Genomic DNA, 26,687 nt, shown 5'->3' on the forward strand with positions numbered 1-26,687 from the left:
TATGTTATTTATGCTAATATGTAATGGCTTTTAAAAAAATACTTGTTATTGTATTAATGGTGCTTTGGTGGGATTAGGGAAGAGAGGTGTCAGTTCCTGACACTAATCACTAAGGAGTGGAAGCAGATTGCAGCATGGCCACAACAGAGAAGTGGGATTCTATGTGGCCTGGGCTGGTGGTGGATGTGAAACAATTTCTATTATCATAGACACATTAAGAATATGGCCTTTGGAAGAGGTAGGGAGGCTAGACCCTGTTGTGACCTGGGGTAGTCACATAAACTATTTGCTTCAGTTTCACAGAAAAAGGTGACCCCCAAATGCTGGAGGACTTGTGATCATCAGGTAATGGGTGGTAAGAGTTTGAATTTTGAAAGGAAAGAGGTATTTCCTTAGTTCATTTTCTATATGTAGAAATGAAGTCCAAGAGAAATTAAAGTTATGGCAAAGTCAGGCTAGACTCTACATGTCCTGATTGCTGGTCTAGGACATTTGGGTATTATCTATGAAGTCTCTTAATAACACTGAAAAAAATCACTTCTGTTACTGATAATTGTTGACTGTTAATAATAGTGAATAATCACATTTCTGTCTTTTAACATAAAGTGTTGCTATTATCACCTTTAGTTGCATTAGCTTATTCACGTTTTTAATAAATTCATAAATTTTTAAAAACTACTCAGTTTAAGTTTCTAATATAGTAAATATAAATAGATATGACTCCTATAAACAAAAATTCTTTGTGGGTCCTCAATGATTTTTATTTTTAAAGTGTATAAAGGTGTTCTAGGACCAAAAAGTTTCAGAACCATGGTCTTAGATAAAATTAGGTGGGCCAAAACGTTAACAGTGGTTATCTTCAGGTGATGAAATCAGAGGTGGTTTGCCTTCCCCTTTTTGAGTTGATTATTTTCTACATTCTTTAAAAGAAGAAAAAGTTGGTATTCTTAAAAATCATGGATCCTTTTTTTGTTTTTTCATGTAGCACAGTGATTAATCTTGTATGTGTCTAGCATGTGTCACTATGTCTAAACCAGTGACAGCCTTCTTAAATCTCAAACTCCCTGGACAAGATGACTTTGTTAAGCTTTGCTTTGGTGTTTTGTAATCATAAACAAAATATTGGTTTGAAATTATGATAACAGAAATATATGATTGTTTATGAGCCAAGCACTCCCAATGTTCTTAATTCTCAAGCACATAATTCTCAATTCAACCTTCAGAAGGTATTTATATAGCTTGCCTAAATTATATTACTTTAAAGAGGATCTTCCTCTCTGCCCAAGTATAACTAACACTGAGATAAAGGCTTTATGGGTATCATTTTCCACATGCTTTTATAATAGTAAAACAGAGTCTAGTGACATCTGGCTCTTGAAGGAATTTTCCAGATTAAGGAGAACAACTGTAAATAACCAATGTCTGCTTAGGGATATGCTAGGTACTATGACATTTTTCTCTATTCAAATGGTTCTCAAACTTTTTTTTTTGTTTGTTTGTTTTTGGTACATAAGAATCACTTGAGAAGACTGTCAAAAATTCATATTCTCCACGTCTCAGTCTCAGATATTCTGGTTTGAGAGACTGCAGCAACTCAGGAATCTTCATATCAACAAGTGTTACAAGTCAAGCTCCCTTGAAGAGTGGCCCCTTGTACTTTACTGAATCTGATTTCTTAAGGATTTCCAGTGATGTCAAAGAGATTAAAACCAGTGTCCTCTAATGATCGCTTTGGCACTTTTGCTTCTACCACATTGACCAATACTTCTGATAATTCATTCAGATTCTTCTTTACTTGAGCTTTAAATCATTTAAACTATCCACCAAAGACCAATGCTCAGCCATTTTTCTTTTTTTTACTCAGTAAGCTCCACCACCGAGTACCCTTACCTTTATTTAAGCAGTGTAACCACTGTGTGGAAATTTCTCAAATGGCACGAAACTGCATGCCCTCTCCTGGTTCCAGCTGCACATTTCTTTCCTTTCCTTTCCTTTTTTTAAATTTTATTTTATTTATTTGACAGAGAGAGAGAGTGCACAAGCAGGGGGAGTGCAGGCAGAGGGAGAAGGAGAAGGAAGCTCCCCACTGAGCAGAAAGCCTGACATAGGGCTTGATCCTAAGACGCCAGCCAGGATCTTGGCCTGAGCCGAAGGCAAATGCTTAACAACTGAGCCACCCAGGGACCCCAGTTGCACATTTCTAACTCCCTCTCAATGTTCCTCAGGCTCCTCAAACACTATGGCCAAAACTTTCCTTTCCCTCATATGTACTTACAAGTTGAGGTCAGAAACTAAATTATCATTCCTTTTGACAGTCTCAAAGACTTGGAATTTTCTTTATCTGTCTTTCATTCCCAAAGTATCGAAGCAGTTGTCCAATCCTGCTCTGATCCATAAAATTCTCCTTATACTTTTTCATGCTTTTGTTACTGCCCTAATTAAGGCATTTTAAATATCACCATTCCATCTTTTTTTTTTCTTAATTTTGTTTTTTCAGTGCTCCAAGATTCATTGTTTATGCACCACACTCAGTGCTCCATGCAATATGTGCCCTCCTTAATACCTACCAATGTTCTCTTCTCTTTACAACCTCCCAGAAAAGCCACTTGAATGAACTGTTAAGTATGTCCATGATTAGATTACCCCTCTGCCCAATGACTCGGGCTCTGCAGTAACTCCTGGAGGTGTTACCTTCCTGTTATTCATAGCAATCCACTGAAATCTCCCACTTGGTGTCTTTCCCAAAAATGGCTAGTCATCCTACTACCCACTACTGGTTTTATCATTCTTCAAGATCCAATTCAAGTAACCCTGAACTCCTTAGAAAGAAAGCAAAATAAGCATTACAGGAGGTTAGTAAGGAAAATGCCCTCAACTTCTATGTGTTTTTCATGTGTATTTAATGGTATAAAAGAATATCAGGTGGCTGTTAATAGTTAATGATTAAGTAACACTGATGTATTAATTAGAAGCTTGAATATCTTAAGCAAGCATTTTAAATAGTAACAATAATAGTTACTATTGTACACCATCTACAGAGAACTTACCAAGTACTTCAAATACATTACAGTGTACATTTATAACAATTTGTCAAAAGAATTATGACCTTCAAGGTTATTATAACTAGGAAGTGGTAAGACCGAGAATTTAAACATGGGTCTATCTGACCCTGACATTGGTTGTGCTCCATGGTGCCTGTCTCTTGGTGAAAAGTTCTGACACTGTCAAAAAATGCTATGGAACTGTTGACAAGTAAAGACTCCAAACTTCAGTGCACTGAGTGAGCTCTATGTTTATGCAGACAGCCATTAGAAGTTGATTTAGAGTATAACCTAAAAGCATATTAAAAATGCGTAGGTTGATTGTTGAACATCTGAGTATATGACAGAGTTCTGATTTACTTCATTACTAGCTTCTTTTCTTAAAGCTTTGAAAGGATTATGTCTGATCACAGAACCTTGAGTCCTTAACAGATTTAGAACTTCATAATAAAAGGGCTCCATCTAGTGGAGCAATTCAACTATATCAAGACAGAAGAAGCAAAGTTAAACCCCTTACACTGAGGGCTTAAAAATGATGACAGTTTCAGAGAAATGATGTTTGCTCTGACATGCACAATATCTAGTTTTCACCATACCTTGACAAAAGGGAAGAAGGTGAAGATACTATGGATGGAGGTAAAGTAAATGCAAGTACTCTGGGATTTGTTCCTAAGTTCAACACATTGACCAACATCCTGGTAAGATACCAAAGTAGCTCTACTCTGAAGTCAAAAACATTAATACAAAGAGACCCGTGCTAGGCCTTGGGGAAAAACAAAACAAAACAAAACAGAATTTGAAGGTCAATGTATCCCTAGTAACTAGAACAAGCCTAACATTGCATAGGTATTTCATAAATACTTCCTGGAAAAGTCCACATACTTTAAAAGGTCAATAAAAATTCTATGGTTGAATAACTTTTTTAAAATTTTAATTCCAGTATAATTAATATACAGTGTTATATTAGTTTTAGATGTACAACATAGTGGTTGCATAAATTTAAAAATAACTATATAATGATATTTCAATTAACAGTGATTCCTTTAGTTCATAGCCTTGAATATCTAAACACGGGAAGCTCAAAATTGCCTTTGTACACCCAAAAGAAAAATCAATGTTTATTCTTCAAGTGCACTTATATGCGCTTTCAATAGCAAGCACTTAATGACTCAGACCTGTTGCTGATGGTAAAACAAAATAAAACTAAAACAGGCATACCAATATACTAAAAAAAAGTCCATCATTTCAGGCATATTCAAATTAAAAACCAAAGCCCACTGTGGATGAGATCAATCTGGAATAGGAGGAGAGGAAAGCGAAACCCTTGGAGCAAAGAGATTATTAGCAGCAAGATGTAATAACCCATCTCCTTTTAACAGAGAGGAAGGTAACTGGGAAAACTGAATTAAGAACTGTACTAAAAATAAATAAATAAATAAATAAATAAATAAATAAATAAATAAATAAATAAAGAAAGAGGGGCTTGGGCCAATCAGCTCTACAGCAACACAGCGGCCATTAAGAATAAGCATATTTTTCAATGCATGTTCATAAAGTTTCTTCCAGAAAAAGTTCTATAACTTTTAGAAGTCAATATACTTTTGAGGTGCACCTGGTTGGTTCAATCAGTTAAGCATCTGACTCTTGGTTTTGGCTCAGGTCATAATTTCAGGGTTGTGTGATCAAGCCCTGAGTCTGGCTCTGTGCATAGCAGGGAGTCAGCTTGAGATTCTTTCTCTCTCTCTTCCTTTGTCCCTCCCCCCCACCATGTGCACATACACACACACACTTTCTCTCTCAAATAAATAATAAATCTTTAAAAAATTTAAAGAAAAATAATATACTTTTGAAAACTTTTCAGAAACTGTCATCAAAGGTGTCTTTGCTGTGCCAAGGATTATGGCAACTTTATCTTTCAGAAGACTTGTTTAGAACCCTTCCTTTGTGAAGATTTTAGTAAATGAGGCATCATTGGAACAGCCTGAAAGGCTAAATGCTGTTTACAGACATGAACCTTTTTCCCTCTGAGAGACAGTGGGTGTGGATTTAAACATCTGCAGACCTGAAGGTCAGAACTGTTAAAGATGACCCACTATGTCAACAAAAGACAACAAAGTCACCTACTATTTTATTTATTTATTCTTTACTTTAAGGGTTTTGAAAACTTACCGCCCAGAAGAAACCAGCTTAAGTGAACCAGCATTTTCAAACAGTTGGGCTTTTGCTGCCACACTGAAAAACAATTTTAAAATGCAAGTTTCATTAAAATCAAATCATTCAATCAAATCAGAAAATCATTCAGTTCAAAGTATAATTTGGGGTTATCAGTTAACACACCCAGAAATAATTAGTTAGGAACTATCTACAAAATTTGACCTGAATTTTCATTGTTTTAAGCTTTAATGTGGAAGAAATTTTTAGATCTAGTCTCCAACTCACAGAGTACCAGATGTAATAAACCTATAGCTACCTTCCCTGGGGATCTTACTGTCCTCATCTTTTCTACTTCAGAAAACTGTAGGAGCAGTAAAAAAGAACATTTTCTCCCTACTCAGCTTCTGGCAGTGATATTGACTCCTGTGGAGCCTCAGTTAAGAATCAAGTCATCAAGACAAAAGAACTGCTGTTCATTCTGATAGTTAAGACAAAACTAGTATTAAAAGGTTTCTTTTTTTTTTTTTTTAAATATTTGAACATAGTTCTTAAAGTGAAAAGAGAGACCTTGGAAAATATGGCCAATAAATACATTTGTGGATTCAAATCTTATTTCAAATCACGGGAAGCAGGGCATGATCTATTTGAGAAACTGAGACTATATTAAGACTAAGGCACCATGGGGTAATTAGAAAAGTTTCTATACTTACTAGAAGAGAATATCAAATTCTGTGAATGATGTTTTAAATTAGATTTTTAAAGTGTATCTTATTTCTTTAATTCACAAACTTTTCTTCCAGAGCCTAGCTGGTTGATAACATGAAGGGTCATTTTACACCTAATACAGAATATATATTCTCTCAATGTTAATTTCTACTTCATCAGGATAACTATAAAACAGAATGAAATCTTTTCTTTCCCTCATAAAGGATGAAATTTATATTATCCTATCTCCTTTGACATATTGGCTTAAAATTTATTTTTCCATAATGACTAGAACTATACACACTGTGCAGTAGACAGATTTATAAATATAAATTTGTCTACATAATGGTAGTTGGATTTCTGACCAAGAGAGATAATATATGTCAAACATACTCTGTAATCAAAAGGTTCTTGTCAAAGAAGGTGATGAACAAATGCATTTAAGATACTGTTCCTACAGAAACAGGCTTAGCAAAATGTCTTACTGGACTTTCATAGAATAATTAAATGGGCTCCTTAATTTTCCAAGTATTCTCATTATCTTGAAAACAAGGTTTCTACTACCTACTGCAGCGGGACACGAAGGACATTAAGAGATAACATATGTAAAGGAGCCCAGAAATACCTCATATAGCATTTGGAAAGCTTAGTAAAAGTCAGGAAAACAAAATGAAAGGGTTAAAAACTTTCCTTTTTAAATTTTGCTTACTTCTTCACCCAAGTTCCATTTTCTCTTTGTCCCCTTCCTATTTACAGCTATGTACTCTATCCTATCTTTACGCTTCTGGGTCTTTGGATTAGAAGTACTCTCTTTAGCCTTCCATGCTCTTTGTTCTCCATGAACTTGTTTAAACTCCGCTACTCATGTAGCGGAGACAAATGATGGATGAAAGAAAACAAACCCTCATAATGTAGACAGCAGTTGTATTTATAACAAAGAGATGGGGGAGGTGAGATATGGGCAGTTGGCTCAGTTGTAAGGTAGATATCTAGCTTTTACAGAATGTCTAGTTTCAAAGCCCAAAACTACTAGATTATATATTTATTCTCTGTCTTTAAATTGGGCCATAGTTCTGCTTGTAAGATAAATGCTTGAAATGGTATGTGTGTGGAATATCTTAAGCCTACTCTAATGTATATGTCATTTGTAGAAGAGCACAGGGTCCTACAGAAGTTGACTGTTCCCACACTATAGATGAGGCATTCAGCTGTGGACATACTCAACTCCTGTGTATCCCTGAAGATACACCAAATATAAACTCTCTCTCACTTACACAGAGCCAGGTCGCTGGTAGCCATTGCTTGAGGCAGTGTCTAGCCTTAACCTCCTGCACATTTTTGGAGGCAGGTCTGGGTTTGGCGGGGCTTTGGGTATCTCTTTGGAACCTACAGAAGTTAAGCTTTGAATGGATCCACTGTAGCTCTTGCTTCCTAAAAAGAAAACCCAAGAAAACAGGCAAGGTGCTATCAGACAAAATAACAGCAGTAACACAGTACATGCACATAACAAAAGGAAGCATTTTTCTCTAAGTCCAAATGAGAAGGTTCAGAATGTTCTTTGAGCACAGCAGCCCATCACTCAGGGAGATCACAATCTACAGTAATTACAAAAGCATCACCTCAGAGAGATGGAAAGATCCATGAAAAAGTCACAGTGCACAGTTTTAAAAATCTTAGCTCAGGAACAGCATTGTTAGCCCCTTCACCATTAACTTTTCCCTCCTTAATCATGCTGAATAATCCAGCAAGTGATAGAGACAATGACATTTTACATAAGCTCAAATCTGGTTTACCTTCAGCTGCAGAGATGGATCTGAGAGAGGAAGCTGAGGCTCTTTTCAGTCCTGAAAGCCCATATGGCCCCTTCTTGACCAGGTCTATGGGTGGGGAAACATCCCCTGGGCTGGTGACCGAGGCAACACTTTGGCAATCTGATTCTGCATCTGTTTTGGTTGCATCCTCTTTAGAACTTGATTCAGGACTAGTTGTCCAGAGTCCAAGATTTTTCTGTCCATTGGAAGGTGTTGGGGATACAATCCAAGGAATCCCTCCAGATTTCTCCCTGGGCTGGCAGGAAGCAGACTTGGTTGTGCTGTTTTGTTCAGAGGAGTGAGAGGACAGTGACTCAATGCTCCCCATGGGTGTGCTGTCTGGGCTGCTGCTATAAGAGTCACCTGAATGGGAGCAAGAAAACAGGAGTGGCTCTCTACTAAGAACAACACAACCAAAGCCTTTCCATTCTCCAACTCACATGTGCTCAGTGGCCACCTGATCCCATTGGAATGATAAGCCTGTACCCCATATGGAAAACCATTGTCAGTTCTGGAGAACAGCTTTAAAACATGCATTTCAACCCAGTGAATGCATTTTTCAATACTATTCAAGGAAGATTTTATATGTAACCTAATCCTATGAAATAATGTTACTTCTTGAAGGATTAGTGAGCTGATTTGAATTCAGACAAAATTTCCTTCTGGGGACACCTGGGTGGCTCCATTAGTTAAGTGTCCAACCCTTGATCTCAGCTCAGGTCTTGATCTCAGTGTCATGAGTTTGGGCCTTGCATTGGGCTCCATGCTGGGCATGGAGCCTACTTTAAAAAAATTGCTTCTGAAAAAGAACTCCCAAGTAATAGAAATAAGATTCTTTGATGACATTATAAGAGATCAATGAATGGAAGGAGGGATGTTAAAGAGAAGTTTCTGCTGTTTTGTTTTGTTTTTTTCCTGATGTTAGGTGACTCTGAATTATAACGCATCTGAGTCCTCCTTCATTTAAAGGCACCAGTCATACCAGCTGCAATTTAGAAACTGTTCGTATTTTTAAAAGAAGGGACTTTTCCCCTCTTCCTGCCAAGATATAGCAATGTAAGAAACTGCCTACTTAACTGAATTATTTTTTAATGTTCCTAAAAGTAAGATTTAAGAAAAAAAAATCAGAAAAATTGTAATAAAATATTCAAACATATCTCAATTAAAAATTAGTGTTTTCTATTAAATACTGACTATGAGAAAAAACTGGGGGGCTTGGGACTATAAAGTAAAATGAAACAAGCTTAACACACACTGTGGGCTCAAGCTGCCACCTACTTTGCTCTGGGCTTGGTTCAGAACAGAAAATTAATGATAATGTGTAATGTGGTTTCTCTTTTAATTTCTTTTCTCTCTCTCTTTTAGACAGACACTTTGATACCCAAGAGATGATGCTTTAAGGACATAATGTGAAAAGAAGAAAGAAAATGACTGCTTTAGCCAGACTTTTCTTGCTTTCTTCTCTACCACTTTGACAATAGGACAAAACCTGCTACAAAGTAGCACTCGATGTACTTAATAGCAGTTGCAGAAAAAAAGGGCACTGAGCAAACGATTTTTTTTTCCTTTGTAGCAGTAATGAATTTGTTTGTACAAAGTACTTTGTAACTATACTGACAAAGAATATATAAATGGAAGGGGAGTGTTGGGGAGACAGTATCAGTAAAATCATCTATTTATTTCTACCTTAAGGTTCTTAAGGTGAGGTAAGACTAAATCAAAGAATGAAGAAAGCATCTCCCTACAGCAGGCACACTTACTATCAGGTTCTGCCAAGCATGGTGTATACCTCCCTCTGGGTTTCCGGGAACCTGTGGACAGGCAGATTGCTCGTGTCCTTCGGGATCCAGATCGAGACTGAGGCTGAGGAAGAGGAATGCTTGGGTCTGGGGCAGTATGAAAAATCTACATACAAAAAAACAAAACAAAACAAAATAGAGGTCAGTCAAAGAGGAGTTGCCACTTTCATCATAAAATGATATTTGTGAGTTAATAAATGATCTTAGAACTATATGCTATTTAATCAGCTTCATGGCAAGAGATGCTTGATACAAAAAATATCCTACTGCAATTATAACTTTTTCTTTACCACTTACACTGAGTAATGTCTGTTCTCTGGGTTTTCTTTTTTATCTTCCCCAGTTTCCCAACAATGAATTTCAGAAGAGTTTCCAATAATTTCAAATATGAACAAATGTCTGTGTCAAGACACATAGACTCTTACTACTGTGCTATTTTCTTTAGCCTTCATGCTGAACATAACCTGAAGGGAAGAGGCTCATTCTGTATCATCTCCCCAGCCAAGCAGTTCCTTGCTTCTCAGGAGAAGGTACTGTCATACTACTGGCCTTGAACTGTCTTGGAACACGACAAGCTGCAGGGAGAAGTCTGAGCACAGCTATACGGATACAGCTGGGTGGTCGTGGGTTGTGAGTGCTTGCAACCTTAGATAAATGAAGGATATTCTTCTACAGGCACCAAGAAGGGACCCAGGGAAGGAGAGAGCATAGTCTTTCTCTCACAAGGACTAGACCTGGCATTAATGGATCACAAATGTTTTGAGTTTTAATGGCTAGATTTACTTAACAATCCAATCACTTTGACTTTCTCAATTTCCCATTCCCATAGTTATTCTAAGATCTCAATCTTGTCAAAGAAACCAAGTTTAAAGATCAGAGAGGACTTCAAGACTGTCCCTGGAATTCTTTTGTTTTATTGAGAATATTATTGCTGCTACAATTCCAGGGAGACAAAAAGGTTAAAAACAGACTTAATCACCAAATGATTCTAACAAATTCTCTGAGTATGAGCAAAAAATTCACTACACAAATACTAAAAAAGAGAATCTTGAGAAGTAAATGATGTAAAAGGAAAGGAAACCATTTACCTGGAGGATTCTGAGAAGCACTTAAAAACTAAACAAGAAAAAAAGAAATCAAAGTCCCCATGAAGAAGCAATTTATACACGGGCGCCTGGGTGGCTTGGTGGGTTAAGCCTCTACCTTTGGCTCAGGTCATGATCTCAGGGTCCTGGGATCGAGTCCCGCATCAGGCTCTCTGCTCAGCGTGGAGCCTGCTTCCCCCTCTCTCTTTCTCTGCCTGCCTCTCTGCCTACTTGTGATCTCTCTCTGTCAAATAAATAAATAAATAAAATCTTTAAAAAAAAAAGAAGCAATTTACACAAAATGTACAAGACTGATATTTTATAAGAATCTGAGATCACAATGAACTCATAGATAATACAAATGGAAAATTCCTTCTTAAAAGCAAAGTACGAGATTTGATACTTCCACATGAAAATCCAGCCTACCTTTTCATAGTGCTCGATCAGAATTTCAACCACAATATTCTGAAATTTAATATTCATCATGGCAGCCACAGTTTCTTCTTGTGCTCTCATGAGAGTTGGGCCAAATATAACACCAAGGTTAGAGACAGTCATGAGATTTTGTTGGCTGTGTAGTGATACTCTGCAAATAAGAACAATAAAAATAACACAAGTTGAATGTTTAATAATTAGGCAATGTTCTCATTTACCAAATTTGTGGCATAAATAAAATGTAAAATATGCCATGATAGGTTAGTTTTTCTAAGTAGTCAGTTTCAGCCACTCCCAATTGGTAAATGTGGGTATAGCCTAAAAAGACAGAAAAAGTTAACATTAGCTAAATAAAATAATTACAAATCTTAATTAAAGGAATAAATCTTGAGACCTTAAATCAAATATAATCACCCTAGAGAGATTATAAATTGTTAGGGATTCTCCAGGGTACTACAATTCTTTTAGAGTAGATGGTTAAGATTAGATGGGTTGGAATCATATTCGGATACACTAAAACATATTATTGAGAACCTAGTGCCAGGCATTTTCATAGATATTATTGCATTTAATCCTTCCAGGAAGTCAGTTTTTCCTATTGTATAGGTATTTAAAAAATTTTTTAAAAAAAGCAAAACTGGAGTGCCTGGATGGTGCAATCAGTTAAGTGTCTGACTCTTGGTTCTGGCTCATATCATGATCTCAGGGTTCTGGTAGGGGTCCTGCAATGGCCTCTGCATTCTGCATGAGTCTTCTTGTCTCTCTCCTTCCCTCTCTTCCCCACCCCTCTACCCTTCTCTCAAATAAGTAAGTAAATCTTTTTTTTTTTTTTTTTTTAAGAAGCGAAACTCCTAGGGTAAAAATGATGTACTCCATGTAACAGCAAATTAGGGACAGAGATGTTATTTCAATTCAGGTCTCCTGAATATAAGTCAGGGGGTCTCTTAAGCTCCCTACATAAGACAACTGGCCAATGAATGTTTCTAACCTTCCCTTTTCCATTCTGTCCATCCACCCATCTATCTTCTCATCCATTTAAAATTCCCTGAATGCCTCCTTAATGCTAGGACTGTATTAGGCAAACAGTAAGAACAGGAGATATGGTATAGCATCAGTGTTGGCTTGAAAATGAAAATGAAAGAAAAAGCCTCTGGTGTTACTGACTTTAGCAAGTTACCTTACTCCAGAAACTACCAAAAATGACTTCGACTAATTAACTTGGAAATTAGATATATTCTTTTTTTTTTTTTTAAGATTATTTATTTGAGAGAGTGCATGCACATGGGAGTTGGGGGAAAGAATCTCAAGCAGACTGCCTGCGGAGTGCAGGGCTTGGTCTTAGAACCCTGAAATCATGACCTGAGCTGAAATCCAAGAGCCATAGACACTTAACCAACTTAGTCACCCAGGTGCCCCAACTGATATATTCTTAAGAAGAAACCTCATTCATTTGATCAATCTTCTAGGTTAACCACTGCCTTTTCTATCTTACTTCTAGACAGACTGTCAAAATACAAAATTCTAGAAAGAAGCACAACATGAGATTATGTTTATACCTAAGTGTGCCTAACTACATTCCAGAAGCAAAAGTAAAATTTTATGGGGAATCCAGGATTTTGGATATTATGCAAATTTTATGGAGAATCCAGGATTTTGAATATTATGCATATCCTAGCATAGGACAGGAAGAACTGACTGTCTCACTGACTGAATTTTTCCGTTGTACCTGAGAGAGCACAAACTATGAAGCTCTTGGTTAGAACAGGAAGACATTTCATTCCAAATTTTCTTTTTACATAACCAAATATTATATATACATGTATTTATGTATATGTATTATAATACATATTATAATACATATGTATATTAGTTGCTTAGTATGTATCAGAGCATCTACTAAGAAAGTAGTACATAAAGTATGTCTGGATTTAAAGCTTGGATCCATCCAACTTCTTAGAAGCTGGGCAGCAATCAGCCAAGTTAGTTACAATCTCTAGGCTTCAGTTTTCTCATCTATGAAGAGTAAGAACCCCTATAGGGTTGATAAGATTAAATAATGTTCTAGGAAATATGATTTCAAAACATTAACTTCCTTGTAATTAAATTGGCTTTAGTCACTCTTGCTAGAATATGAGTTGATGGTAGTGTGAGTAAACTGGAATGATATTAATATTAAACTCATGAGGAAAATATTTGGAAATCCTAAAAAAAATTAGAAATAAAAAAAATTTGGTTTTGAAAAGGAGAATATATGACTATGTTGCTCAGAAGATGGAATAGTTGGATGAACAATTTTCTCTTCATTAAATTTCACTTCTGCTGAGCTAACTCAATCAATATAAACACTTATCACCCCACATTTCAGCTATTTCTACACCTCATTTCCTCAATTTGTTGTAGAGAACAGACATCCAACTGCCCTTTTAAATATTCAAAGTTGGAGTTGAAGAAAAGACCGCAGATAGCTGTTTTAAAGACAAAGAAAATGATTCTCAGAAAGAAGTAATGGTTTATATCATGTCTCAGAGTTAATTAATGGAGACTGGAATCAATCTTCACTGGTTCTTTAGATAGTGACCAATACAGATCACTTTTAAATTCTCTTTTCTTCAGATATATTAAGGTTGCCAGGGACCATGAGTGTTATTACGTGTTTGTAGTTTACTTAAGTCACTGGTGATGTGAACACACATTTCAAAAATACTGCTCAGTTAACAGGGATCAACTTTTTGTAGGTTCAGGAAAAAAGCCAGGAATGGTGGTAAAGGATGGGCAAAAGAATTTTAATCACTCTTCTATGGCCAGATACTATTCCTCTGTTATTCCTGGTACCAAAGCCACGCACATTCATTATAAGGGGGAAGTTTGAGTTCATCTAACATTCTAGATAACTAAATAAAAACCTTTTATAGGACACTCATGTATCTTTTAAAAGCAGTTTAAAAAGGCTTTGCTAGAAAATTAGCTTGAATATACCAAGAGAATGCCCATTATGTACAATGTGGTTAAATTTCATAAAGAGGTCACACAATTCAAAACATAATTCAGGACTAAATCTGACCAAGAATCCTCCTTCATTATTTAAAGAGGAATTGCCATATGCAACAGTTAATAATGAACTTGAAATGATGCAGTTCCTAGTGGATTTCCTTCTTATTTCAAGGGGGAAGAGGGCAATTCATATTATCTTATCTGCAGGTTAAGATGAGACTTATTAAAATGTTATGTAGTACTCTTTCAAATGTGCTGGCTCAAAGTAGCATAAACTGGGTAACTACTTATAGTAAGCAACTAAGGAGCAATCATTTAATTGTGAATCTCGCTAAGATGGAAAATATCCTTATTTGTATATGAGCCTGTAAGGGAATTCTTAAGTTTAAAACCTAAATTTGGTGGCACCTGGGTGGCTCAGTTGGTTAAGCATCAATTCTTGGTTTTAGCTCAGGTCATGATCTCAGGATCATGGGATCAAGGCCTATGTCAGGCTCCGTGCTCAGTGGGCAGATTGATGGAGATTCTCTCCCTCTTCTTCTCCCTCTAGTCCTCCCCTTGCTCTCTCTCAAATAAATAAATAAACTTAAAAAAAAATCTGAATTTTGACTTTTGTTTACAGTAGCATGTCAAATGTATGTGTGCGTGTGTATGAAAAAGAGAGAAACTTTAGGCAGATTTATGAGGCCACAGTACCTACATATTTGTTCAAACATAATTCTAGATGATCCTGGGAAGGTGTATTTTTGCATAAAATCAAGATTTAAATCAGTAGACTTAGAGTAAAGCAGATTATCTTCCATGTGAGCGTGAGCAGGCCTCATTCAATCAGCTGAAAGTCTTAAAAAAGACTGAGGTCCTCTGAGGAGGAGGGGATCCTGCTTCCAGACTGCCTTGGAAAGCAGCTGCAATGTTAACTCTTCCCTGAGTCTCTAGACTACCAGCTGCCCTGCAGATTTCAGACTTACCAGCCTTCACAATAGTGCAGGCCAGTTCCTTGCAATCAATCTCTCTCTCATATACACATACAAAATACACACACACAACTATATATATATATATATATAGACACACATGTATAGCTACATACACACACACAATCATCCTATTGGTTTTGTTCCTCTGGAGAAACTTGATTAATATGATACCTATTAATATGATACCTATCCGGATTTTTAAATACATATATGAATTAAGAGCAGAGTCAGAAAAATCTTATAGACCAAGTGATGCTATGAATTCAGAGAAAGACATTAACATTAGAGTGGCGATTTGACCTGGCAAAACCTGTTGACACTAGTCACACAGAGAACTGATCCTCAGACTTAGGGCTTATGATGCATCAAAAGGAATTGGGGGGGAAAAATATACTCCTTCATATATTGTTAAATTGACATGTAAGGTTTTTGCCATTAGTTTAACAGTTGAAATTAACATTAGTTAATCCCTTGCACAGTGTAAACATACACAGAACACACACACTTGCACAGATATATCTTAAAAATAGTCACATCTTTTTTAAAACCATATTCCATAGACTGATTATAACAACAGTGTTGTAGCACCATCATACACTTTTGAAAGACATGAACAAGTCTAACTTTAACAGCTGAACAAGTAGTTAGGTGAACAACATAAATCAGAGAATTACTTGACGAGGTGTTTTATTAAGATGTCCAGCATCTCTCTGTTTTTTTCTGGTAGTTTGTGCACCAGTGCATGTACAGCTTCCACCCGGTAGTTTTGGTCATCAGATTCTGTAACATAGAGGTTTCAAATGTTCAAGTTTAAATTGCATTAAAATGTGTAAATAATCTAATAATTACAACTTAATCTAAACATTACAACCACTCCCACCTTCATGCCTTATAAACATTACTTCATGCAGTAAGTATTATCACTATCATTGGCTTAGAGCAACTGAGCGACTTGACCATGGTCATGAAGTTAGTTGAGTAAAGAAGTCAAACTAGCCCGTTCTAGCTAATCCAGACCTGTGCCTGTAGCCACTGAGCTTCCATACATCCATAACTCATCACCTCCTTTGTTTTTGCTACACAAGGACAGAATCAAAACTTTAGCAATGTGAGTGATCACAGGAATTGTTACAGACGGCCTAACGTGCCAGGCAATATAATATACTTTATCACACAGAAAAGTCCTAGAGACTCCTTCAGACAAAGAAAGAAAGCATTCCTTTCCAAATTTTATAGATTTAAAGACAACAGGGAATTACATTTCTGAAGTATCAGGATTGCTATGCAAACAAAGGCCTAATACATTTGAAGCCCATGTTGACAATGGTAAATCTGAAAAGTAAAAAACCATCTAAAGAAAGCCAGGCAAAAGCCAATACACTGTCATGTCAGCTAGAGAAATATCTGACACTTCAGAATGAAGAACTTATTTACATGTTCTTACTATAATAAATTCTACGGTGACTTCCTACCCTGCCAAGCCCTTTCCCTAAAAATGCCCAAAAGGAGGTGAGGAAAGAGCCTGGCTCAAACTGGGCCAAACACAAGGGCTCCCAGGGGTTGGAATGGAGATAGCAAAACTATGATCTGTCTGCTTACATATGTGGAAAGGCATATCATGTAAGACCAGGGTTGATGTGACCAAATGTGCTCCAAAGCTAAGAAAATTCGACTGGAAAGGGAGATACAAATAAGGGAGATATGCAGCAAAGAACAGAGAGGAGAGACCCTCCTAAAATTATGGGAAGAGAAACATCAATTTACATTTCTGTAGTTCCTAGCTGTAGGCCTGTGAAAGGCCTGATCCATACTCTGGCAGGGAATCCTGTGAGATACCTTGTAATTTCTGGATAACTTCCCTTTTTTACAGAGCTGAATTTCCAAATAATTTCTAATTTTATTACCTTATTATCTGGTACATGGGATTATCCTTGACCCAGACAGAAGATGAATTCTTATCTATAAGAATATATTTCAATTACCATGGTAGTGAATTATTTATTTGCCATGGAAGTAGAGAAAAATAGCTTACAACCAAATGTTTCTATTAAAACAAGCTGTTCATTTAGCTACTTAAGCTAGTGGCTCAAATGCCATTTGTTGTAACACAAAATTTCTGTAAGAGTTCTAGGGTAGAGTAAAAAAAATTGGCTTGTAGTTCTGATTTTGCCATCAATTTACTAGTGTCCTTGGACAAATTCACTGGCCCACTCAGGGACCTAGTCAATAAAATGAGAGGTCAGCTCTACATTTTCCAAGTTTTGTTTATCTAATAAGGATAGATTTTGATGAAAAGAATATAGAGTGGAGAGCTTTCAGGAGAAAGGTAAGTGGTATAGGTGTTTATGAGATCATGTGGTCAGTCATGAATGCTGGATTGAAAACCAAGGTCACTCAATGTTATCTGACACTTATCAGCAGACAAAATTTCCTGTGACATTACAATGTGTGATAATAAATTAATGCAACTGCTTTCTTTCTTGGGACTGTGAAAAATGCTTTGTACAGTCACACCTCATACATCTTAACAATGAAAGGCTAATTCCTAACTGTTACATGTTGTGATGGGCTCAGATGGCAACCCAGCACTTTAGTCTCAATGTTTTAAAAGTACATATTTCTAATTTCTTAGGTTACATGTTACATGTTTTCACTGAGTCCCTCCCCACAATTTTTGAATTTAGCCTATCTATATATATTCCATTATAGCAATCATAGACCCAAATAAATAACATAGATACATGATCCTTATCAATAAATGGGGGGGGAGATTGATGAAAGTGCCTGTTACCTGCCAAAAATACCTGACTCTTCTCTTCAGGTTTAGGAATATAGTGTGGTAAGTATGAGTAGGTAGCATACCTGACCGTACATATTTGTAGTCTTATCTATTTAACCATAAAGTTGCTCTTATAAGAAACTAACATTCATCATTGAGTAAAATGTAACTAAAATAATTCTTATCACACCAGTCACCCCAAGGAATTCTTATTAAGTGGCAAAATATTCCATTTCATTCTGCAAGTTTTTTTAAAAATCAAGCTAAGGGCACACTTGATTCCCTTTATCTATTTCTCCTATTCCCCCACCACCTCTCCTCTGGCAACCACCAGTTTGTTCTTTGTATTTAAGAGTGTTTCTTTTTTGTCTTTTTCTTTGTTTTGTTTCTTAAATTCCACATATGAATGAAATCACATAGTATTGATCTTTCTCTGTCTGCCTTATTTTACTTAGTACTATATTCTCTAGATCCAGCCACATCGTTGCAAATGTCAAGATTTCATTCTCTCTTATGGTTTAGTGATATTCCATTGTGCATATATACCATATCTTCTTTATCCATTCACATACTGATGGACACTTCTGCTGTTGCCATGTCTTGGCTATTGTAAACAATGCTGCAACAAATATAATGGTGGGCGTATCTTTCTCAATTGGTGTTTTCATATTCTTTGGGTAAATACCCAGTAGTGGAATTACTGGATTATATGGTAATTCTATTTTTAATATTTTGAGGAAACTCCATATTTGTTTTCCAGAGTGTCTACAACCAGTTTGCATTCCCACCAGCAGAGCAAGAGGGTTTCCCTTTCTCCACATCCTCACCAACACCTGTTGTTTCCTGTGTTGTTTAATTTTTCCGACAGGTATGAGGTGATATCTCATTGTAGTTTTGATTTGTATTTCCCTCATGATAAGTGATGTTGAGCATCTTTTCATGTATTTACTGTCCATCTGTATGTCTACTTTGGAAAAAGATCTACTCAGGGTCTCTGCCACTTTTTTAATCAAATTGTTTTTGTAGTGTTGAGCTGTATAAGTTCTTTATTTTCTATTTTTATTTTATTTTATATATTTTTTTAAGATTTTATTTATCAGAGAGAGAGAAGGAGAGAGAGCGAGCACAGGCAGACAGAATGGCAGGCAGAGGCAGAGGGAGAAGCAGGCTCCCTGCCAAGCAAGGAGCCCGATGTGGGACTCGATCCCAGGATGCTGGGATCATGACCTGAGCCGAAGGCAGCTGCCTAACCAACTGAGCCACCCAGGCGTCCCATGTATAAGTTCTTTATATATTTTGGATATTAACCCCTTATTGGATATATCATTTGCAAATATTTTCTGCCATTCAGTAGGTTGCCTGTTTTGTTGATGATTTCCTTCATTGTGCAAAACTTTTTTCATTTGTGGTGTAGTCCCAATTATTTAATTGTGCTTTTTATTTCCCTTGCCAGAGAAGACATATCTAGGAAAATGTTTCTCCAATCAATGTTAAAGAATTACTGCCTATGTCTTCTAGCTTTATGGTTTTTAGGTCTTTAATACATCATTCACAATTTATTAGTTTACAAACCATACTGTCAGCTATTAAATATCAGATTGACAGTTTCTTAAGCAATATGTAGGACAATCTTAACTAGCTGGTTTAAATTTACACCTCTAAGTGATATAGCATAAAATTACATCAATCATAATACATCCAACAGAAGTGTACTTACTAACTGCAACAATAAAATCTTTGTGTAACTTGTAAGTCATCAATGGTTCTGCAAGACATCTACAATGGATAAAGAAGCAGGCATTAGAATGACAACATCTGTTTTATTTCCCCTGAACTTTCAGTGTTTCTTTAAGAGTTGGGTATTAGGGAATAAGATCAAGTCCTAGGAGGGCCGCTCTAGGCAGTCCCAGAATGCAGACCTCAAAAGACACAAAGGCCTTATAGCAGTTCTTGGCACAACTGTACTAAAAAGGGGAGGGATTTTTTTCACTTTGTGAGAACTACTGAACCACAATAGCAAAATCTCTCTCAGATATGGGGACAATAGTTAAATAAAACACAAAAACAAAAGACAACTTTTAGTTTCAATTTAAAAAAAAAAAAACCATGAAAACACCACATTTAATATGAAACAAAATATTATTTAGTATTCATAAAATATTGTAGCCTCTTAAGTTTATTATTTGAAATAGAATGTATAAGCTCCAAAACACTATATATAAACATTACTACCTTATGTTATTTCACCTGAAATGAAGGAATTATTCTAAGTAGTGAAGTTCATGCACAGGAGCTCTGAGAAATCACATGGCAACTGCCCAAAGAAGCAAGAGAGACATCATAGGCAGAATAGAGTTAAACCTTCCTTACCTGAGGTAGTTTTTTAGTCCACTTGTTATTGTCTTATTATCCCACAATTCAATATCAATGTCAACATCAGGAGGGGATTTGGGAGCTGAAAAGAGTAAAAAATAAGGTGTTTAAACTATGCAATTCAAACATCATTCACACCGTAAAGAAGACAGACACAAACATAAATAGGTCAAGGAGAGAGAGAGACACTTATTCCTTAGAGTGCCAACAGTTCACGATTGTTGCTTGTGCGAACTGATGCAAATCTTATTTTGATGCTTTATAAACCTCAAAGATTTCTTGTGGAATAATAGGGTTCCAAATCAAATTGTTGTTAATTGCTAACATCACAGAGCACTTACCATCTGCCAAGAATACTTCAAAGTATGTTATATGAATTAACAATCCTTATAGTTCTCAATGAGGCAGGTACTATTATTATCCCCATTTTATGAATGAGAAGGTTGAGGCACAAAAGAGGTTAAATGAATTACCCCAGGTCACAGAGCTTTTAAACGGCAAGTTAGGATTCCAAGTTAGGCAATCTGAATCCAACACCCATAAATTTCACTGCATTCTAGTTAATCAAAGGACACTTGAGAAAAAGTCCAACATTATAAAAAAGACCCCTCACAAATTCTGATTGTTCATCTATTATAACTGAACATTAAAAGCTGAATGCAAATATTAATTTTAAATATTACTTGAAAATATTCAAAGATAAGCAATAGTATAATTCTCAAAGAAAGCTATGGTTTGGATTATCTATAATACAAAAATTAAGTAACCAGTTCATCCAAAACTTACAAAATGTTGTGTTCATGAGTTTCTGAACTTTGGAGTTTACTCCTCCTATTCGGTAGAGACCTAAAATAGTGATGCCTAATGAAAAAGAAAAATCACAAGAGAATGGCTTGAGACCATCAGCACAAGTACAAAATGTTAAAAACTTCAGGCATATACCTATACTGAATTTGAAAGCTACTTGTCCAGTTTTGCAGTCTAACTTTAGCAAATCTACCCTGGAAACACCCACAACACATATTTCTCAGAGAAGACACTGAATAGTATCCAAAAGTCTTTCAAATATCTTCAAAGTAGCAAAGTACCCCTGTTCATTTACCACTATTTGAATGCAAAAAGCACTAAGAAGGGAAATGATAATCAGTATTTCTCGTCTTCTATTTCTTCAGTCATGGAGTCCTGCATGTTGAAGAGTTGGAAAGCATTTACATCTTCATTTTGAAGATGAGGAAACAGATTCAGAGAATTTAATAAATACACTTAACTTCTCAAAACTTCTATGTGGCAGCACCAAAATCTGAGCCTAAGTTCACAGAATTTCAAAACCCAATATGAGTTTTGCTTTAGACAAGTTTGCCTGTAATAAAAAGAATGTAATATGTACCTGGAGTGGGCTTCAGGTGAGAGGTCATGACTAGAGAGAGGAAAGGTGCTAGAATTGTGACTGACTGAAATCACTGAGGGAAAGAATATAAGGAAGGAGGAAGACCAGTTCCTTAAGAATCTTACCCCACTAAAGCTTGAAAAAAAATCAAAGATGTGCTTATAGTAATAAAAAACACAAAGTCTATCAATAAGAGGTAAAGAAAGCCTTTATGCAGAAAAATCATTAAAAAGAAATACAGGGTAAACTATAGTTATTTGTATATTTAAGTAACTTATTCATTTATATAGTTGTTGAAGTTAATTTCATGTTAATGATGAATTTTTGAGAGGTTTCTATTTAAGAATGAACTATAAGAACTACATAACAGTAATAATGTACCTGTTAGACAACACTTACCTCTTGTTTCCACAGCTTGAATGCATTTTCTCACAAAGTTGAACCCTGCTTCATTTAAGTACACTGAAAATAAAAGAAAATCACAGTAAGGGTTTATGCCCAACTTCCATTACCCCGTAGTTGGCTCTGTTGTTTTAGTACTTAATGCACAGTTTTAGTTAAAGTCTGAATTTTGGGGAGGGGGGTAGAAGTAGAGAGGTTCACAGTCACCAAAGTTACCATATAAACTTGATTCCTTAGAAAACACAGATCCTGTAAATGTGTTACACTGATCCTGTCCATTTTTTCTAAAGTCAGATGTGTTAGATGTGTTTCCAGATGATAGAAGCAAATGTACTAAGAAAAAAACCTTTATTGTGTGTTGGTAATTATATTGCAAAGCTATTCACATATTCTTTTTCATGATATTCTTAAAACATTATGAAGTAGAGAGAAAGCTTTGTAATCTTATGATGGTTCACTGGGTTGCTGAAAACTTCACTTTGTTCTAAGATTAAGAACCAGGATTCTAATACAGATCTCCTGAATCCAAGCCCAATATTCTTTCTCCTGCATTTTTTTATCATATGCAAAGTAATTCAAAATACATGTAGTTCACCAAAAATCTCCCAAAGATCCTACATTATGAAATAGCAATTTATTTTCATGGCTTTTGCAAGATTTTAAATCTGTTTTAATTTTCTTAAGTTTTTGAGGCCAGATCAAATTAGACTTTTTTTTTTTTAAAAGACTTAATTTAAGAATACCAAGTAATACCCTGAGGAAAAATTCAAATGTTTTATTGGTTCTATAATGAAAATTTTTATCACACATGGGAGAAATATATTTCTTAATATTCTCAAATAAAAATGAAAATAATTCAAATAAATACAATTAAAACTGGTTTCCAATTAAAAATGGTAAATTAGAAGGAGGCTGGAAGAAGGTGGAGTAAGAGGATCCTAAGCTTGCCTTGTCGCATGAATACAACTATATAAAACTCACGTTAATGTAAGTATCCCAGAAAATGAAGACTGGCAAAGCAAACTCTACAATTAAAGGCAGAGAAGAGTCCACATCAAAGAGGGTAGAAAGGGTGAAGACATAGCGGGGAGCAAAACGGAGGTGGCCATCTGTGGTCAGGAGGGAGCCACAGGCACAGAGAATGGTGAGAAACAGACTAACATACCAGGAAACTCACACTGGAGAGATGAATCCTCCTAACATATGGCTTTAAAAGCAAGAGGAGCTGAATTTATTGATTTCTTACAAGTAAGAGGGATTCAAAACCTAAAATCTTAAAAATCAGCTGGCTCCATTTTGGAAGAGCCCTGAGGGCAACAGGAAGATGAGTCCTGCCTGAAAGACACAACATGACAAAGAGCCCTCCAGATATAAGGTAGAAGCAGCACTTTGAAAAACACCTGGGACATATAGCAGGGAGAGTTATTTACTCATCTCAGAGCATGTCCAGAGGAAGACTCTTTCAGGAGCAAAGGAGCTGGCAGGTGACACTGCCCTCCCCCACCCTTCAGCATAAACACATGGTCACCTGCAGAAACCAACAGGAAGTTCACTATGTAATTGGCTTACACTAAGCCCCACACCCTAGTGCTTTGGCACATGCACCCTTTCCACTCATGCTTGCATCAGTCCCAGCACTGCAGGCTACCTCCTCAGAAATACAGTGCAAACCTTGTCAATACTTCATCTTCCCACCCATATATTTTGCAAAACTGTGGTTCTGGCAATAGCAGCTGCAGGCACTGTGGAAGTTCGAGGAGCACCATGTTAAAATTGCACAATCCACTCACAAGGAATGCCAGGGTCCTGGAAGCTACAAGTATCATTCATAAGCAGAGTACACCTTATTAAAACTGCGTATCACATCCCCACTAGGGACAAAATGCTGCCCACAACAGGAAAAGAAAGCCTCTGTCAAAAACTGGACTGAAGGAAGAAGCCACCAGGAAAAAACAGCGAGCACATGCAATGCACATAGGAGACACCACGTGAAGTGTCAGGCTCTGGGGAATAGAGGAAACTGTACTGCAGGGCACTATAGAACCTCTTCTTCATGAGGGTGCTACATTCAAGAAGAGGAGATCTAGCTGACTTCCTTGACACAAAGAAACAGACACAGAGAGTTAGGAAAAATGAGAAGACAGAGGAATATATCTCAAATGGGGAAAAAAAAAAAAAGACAAAAATGACAGTAAAAGACCTATGAGAATTGGGTAAAAATAAAATTCCCGATAGAGAATCTAAAGTACTGATCATAAAGACTCACTCTACTTGAGAAAAGAGTAGAGAATGTAAGTGAGACGCTTAACAAAGAGATAAAAAAGAACAAATCAGAGATGAAGACAACAACAAATGAAATTAAAAATACACTAGTTGGAATAAATAGCAGGCTAGAGGAAACAGGAAGGAATGAGCAACCTGAAAGAAAAAAAAAATCATGCAAAATGAGAACACACTTAGGGAACTCAGTGACTTCATCAAGTGTAATAGCATTTGCAGTATAGGGATTCCAGAAGAACAATAAAAGGGATCAGAAAATTTATGTGAAGAAAAATAGCCAAAAAAGTTTCCAAATCTGGGGAAGGAAACAGATATCTGGATCCAGGAGGCAGATATCCCCCCCAAAACTCAATCCAAGAACATCAACACCAAGACACAAAGTAACTAAAATGGCAAAAATTAGTGATAAAGAATTTTAAAAGCAGCAAGAGAAAAGAAGATAGTTACATACTAGGGAAATGCCATAAGGGTCTGAGTGGATTTTTCAGCAGAAACTTTGGAGGACAAAAGGGAGTGGCAAAAGCCTATTAGTCAAAGAGCTAATAGGAAAAAATATATATATATGCAGCCAAAAATACTCTTTTCAGCAAGACTATCATTCAGAATAGGAGAGATAGTTTCTCAGACAAACAAAAGCTGCAGTAGTTCATGTCCACTAAACCAGCCCTATAAGAAATATTAAGGAAACACCTGGAGTGGGAAGGAAAGACCATAAGTAGGAGTATGAAAAGCAGGAAACACAAAAGCAGTAAGAATATGTAGATCTGTAAAAAACAGTGAAAGAATTCACAAAATAGAAGAATATATACCTATGATATATACCAGGCATATGTCATATATCTGAAACATGGTGGGGGGAACAGTAAGAAGAAAGAATGAGTTCTAATTTAAGTGAAATCTACTGAATATGAACTGCTATATGTAGAAGATGTTCTACATGAACCTAATGGTAACCAAAAATCAAAACACAGTACAGATACACAAAGAATAAAGAGAAAGAAATCCAAGTTTATCAATAAAGTCAGCAGAGTATGAAAGAGAGCAAGAGAAGAAAGGATCACAGAAAAATTACTTTGAAAGTAAGTGGACTAAAAGCTCCAATCAAAAGATACAGGGTGATGGAATGGGTAGAAAAACAAGTCCATCTATATGCTGCCTACAAGAGACTCCTTTCAGAACTGAAGACCCATGCAGATTGAAAGTGAGGGGCTGGAAAAACATTTCATACAAATGGAAGTCAAAATGAAACCAGAGTAGTTATACTTACATCAGATGAATTACACTTTAAAATAAATACAATAGCAAGAGAATAATGATACTATATAATAACAAAAAGAACAATCCAACAAGAGGATACAACAATTCTAAATATTTATGCACCCAACATGGGAGTACCCAAATACATAAAACAGTTAATAACAAACATAAAAGAACTAATTGATACATTAATAGTAGGGGATTTTAATACCCCACTTTATATCAATGGACAGATCATATAAATAGAAAATCAACATGAAAACACTGGCTTTGAATAACACACTGGACCAGATGGATTTCACAGATACATTCAGAACATTCTATGCTAAAACAGCAGAATACACATTCTTTTCAAGTGCACATGGAATACATTCAGAATACATCACATCTTGGGCCACAGACAAGACTCAACAAATTAAAAAATATTAAAGTCATACCATGCATCTTTCCTGACCACAATGCTATGAGAAAAGAGATCAGTGACAAGGAAAAAAATCTGGAAAGAGCAAAAATAATGGAAGTTAGGTAACATGCTATTAACCAATGAATGGATAAACCAAGACATAAAAGAAGAATAAAAAATTACATGGAGAGGAATGAAAAATGAAAACATAATGGTGGAAAACCTTTGGGATGCAGTGAAAGTGGTCCAAAGAGTGAAATTATAGCAATACAGGCCTACCTCAAGAAGCAAGAAAAATCTCAAATAAACAAACCAACTGTTTATATCTAAAAGGATTATAAAAAGAGGACCAAACAACACCCAAAGCCAGCAAAAAGAAGGAAATAATAAAGATTACAGCAGAAATAAATACTAATAGAAACTAAAATTAAAAAAAAAAAAAAAGAATGAATCAATGAAACCAGGAACTGGTACTTTGAAAAGATGAACAAAACCGATAAACCTCTAGCTAGACTCATCAAAGAGAGAGAGAGAGTGACAGATAGTGAAAGGACAAATAAAATCACAAATGAAAAAGGAGACTAATAACTGATACTATAAGAAATACAAATAAGTGAAAATTATAAAAAATTATATGCCAACAAGTTGGACATTCTAGGAGAAATGGACAAATTCCTAGAAACATACATCCTATGAAAACTGAACCAGAAAGAAAATCTGAACAGATTTATAACCAGCAAACAGATTGAATCAGTAATCAAAAAAATCCCAAAAAACAAAAGTTCAGGACCAGATGGCTTTAAAGATA

General features: G+C 36.0%; 1 protein-coding gene across 1 annotated transcript in view; it reads right to left on the reverse strand.

Moving 5' to 3' along the window:
• The window catches only part of LOC111154437 (Rho GTPase activating protein 42), a 285,187-nt gene that overhangs the window by 5,547 nt on the left and 252,953 nt on the right, over window positions 1-26,687 (reverse strand). The window contains exons 13-22 of the mRNA XM_022514037.1: window positions 21,937-21,999; window positions 20,937-21,011; window positions 20,148-20,232; window positions 19,495-19,553; window positions 15,673-15,778; window positions 11,022-11,181; window positions 9,472-9,616; window positions 7,694-8,074; window positions 7,175-7,331; window positions 5,211-5,273 (exon numbers count right to left, since the gene is read on the reverse strand). Coding sequence (XP_022369745.1) covers window positions 5,211-5,273; window positions 7,175-7,331; window positions 7,694-8,074; window positions 9,472-9,616; window positions 11,022-11,181; window positions 15,673-15,778; window positions 19,495-19,553; window positions 20,148-20,232; window positions 20,937-21,011; window positions 21,937-21,999 — 1,294 coding nt within the window. The remainder of the gene's footprint in view (window positions 1-5,210; window positions 5,274-7,174; window positions 7,332-7,693; window positions 8,075-9,471; window positions 9,617-11,021; window positions 11,182-15,672; window positions 15,779-19,494; window positions 19,554-20,147; window positions 20,233-20,936; window positions 21,012-21,936; window positions 22,000-26,687) is intronic.

The sequence above is a fragment of the Enhydra lutris genome, unplaced genomic scaffold, assembly GCF_002288905.1.
Source record: "Enhydra lutris kenyoni isolate GAN:26980312 unplaced genomic scaffold, ASM228890v2 scaffoldscaffold37, whole genome shotgun sequence".
Lineage (NCBI taxonomy): Eukaryota > Metazoa > Chordata > Mammalia > Carnivora > Mustelidae > Enhydra > Enhydra lutris.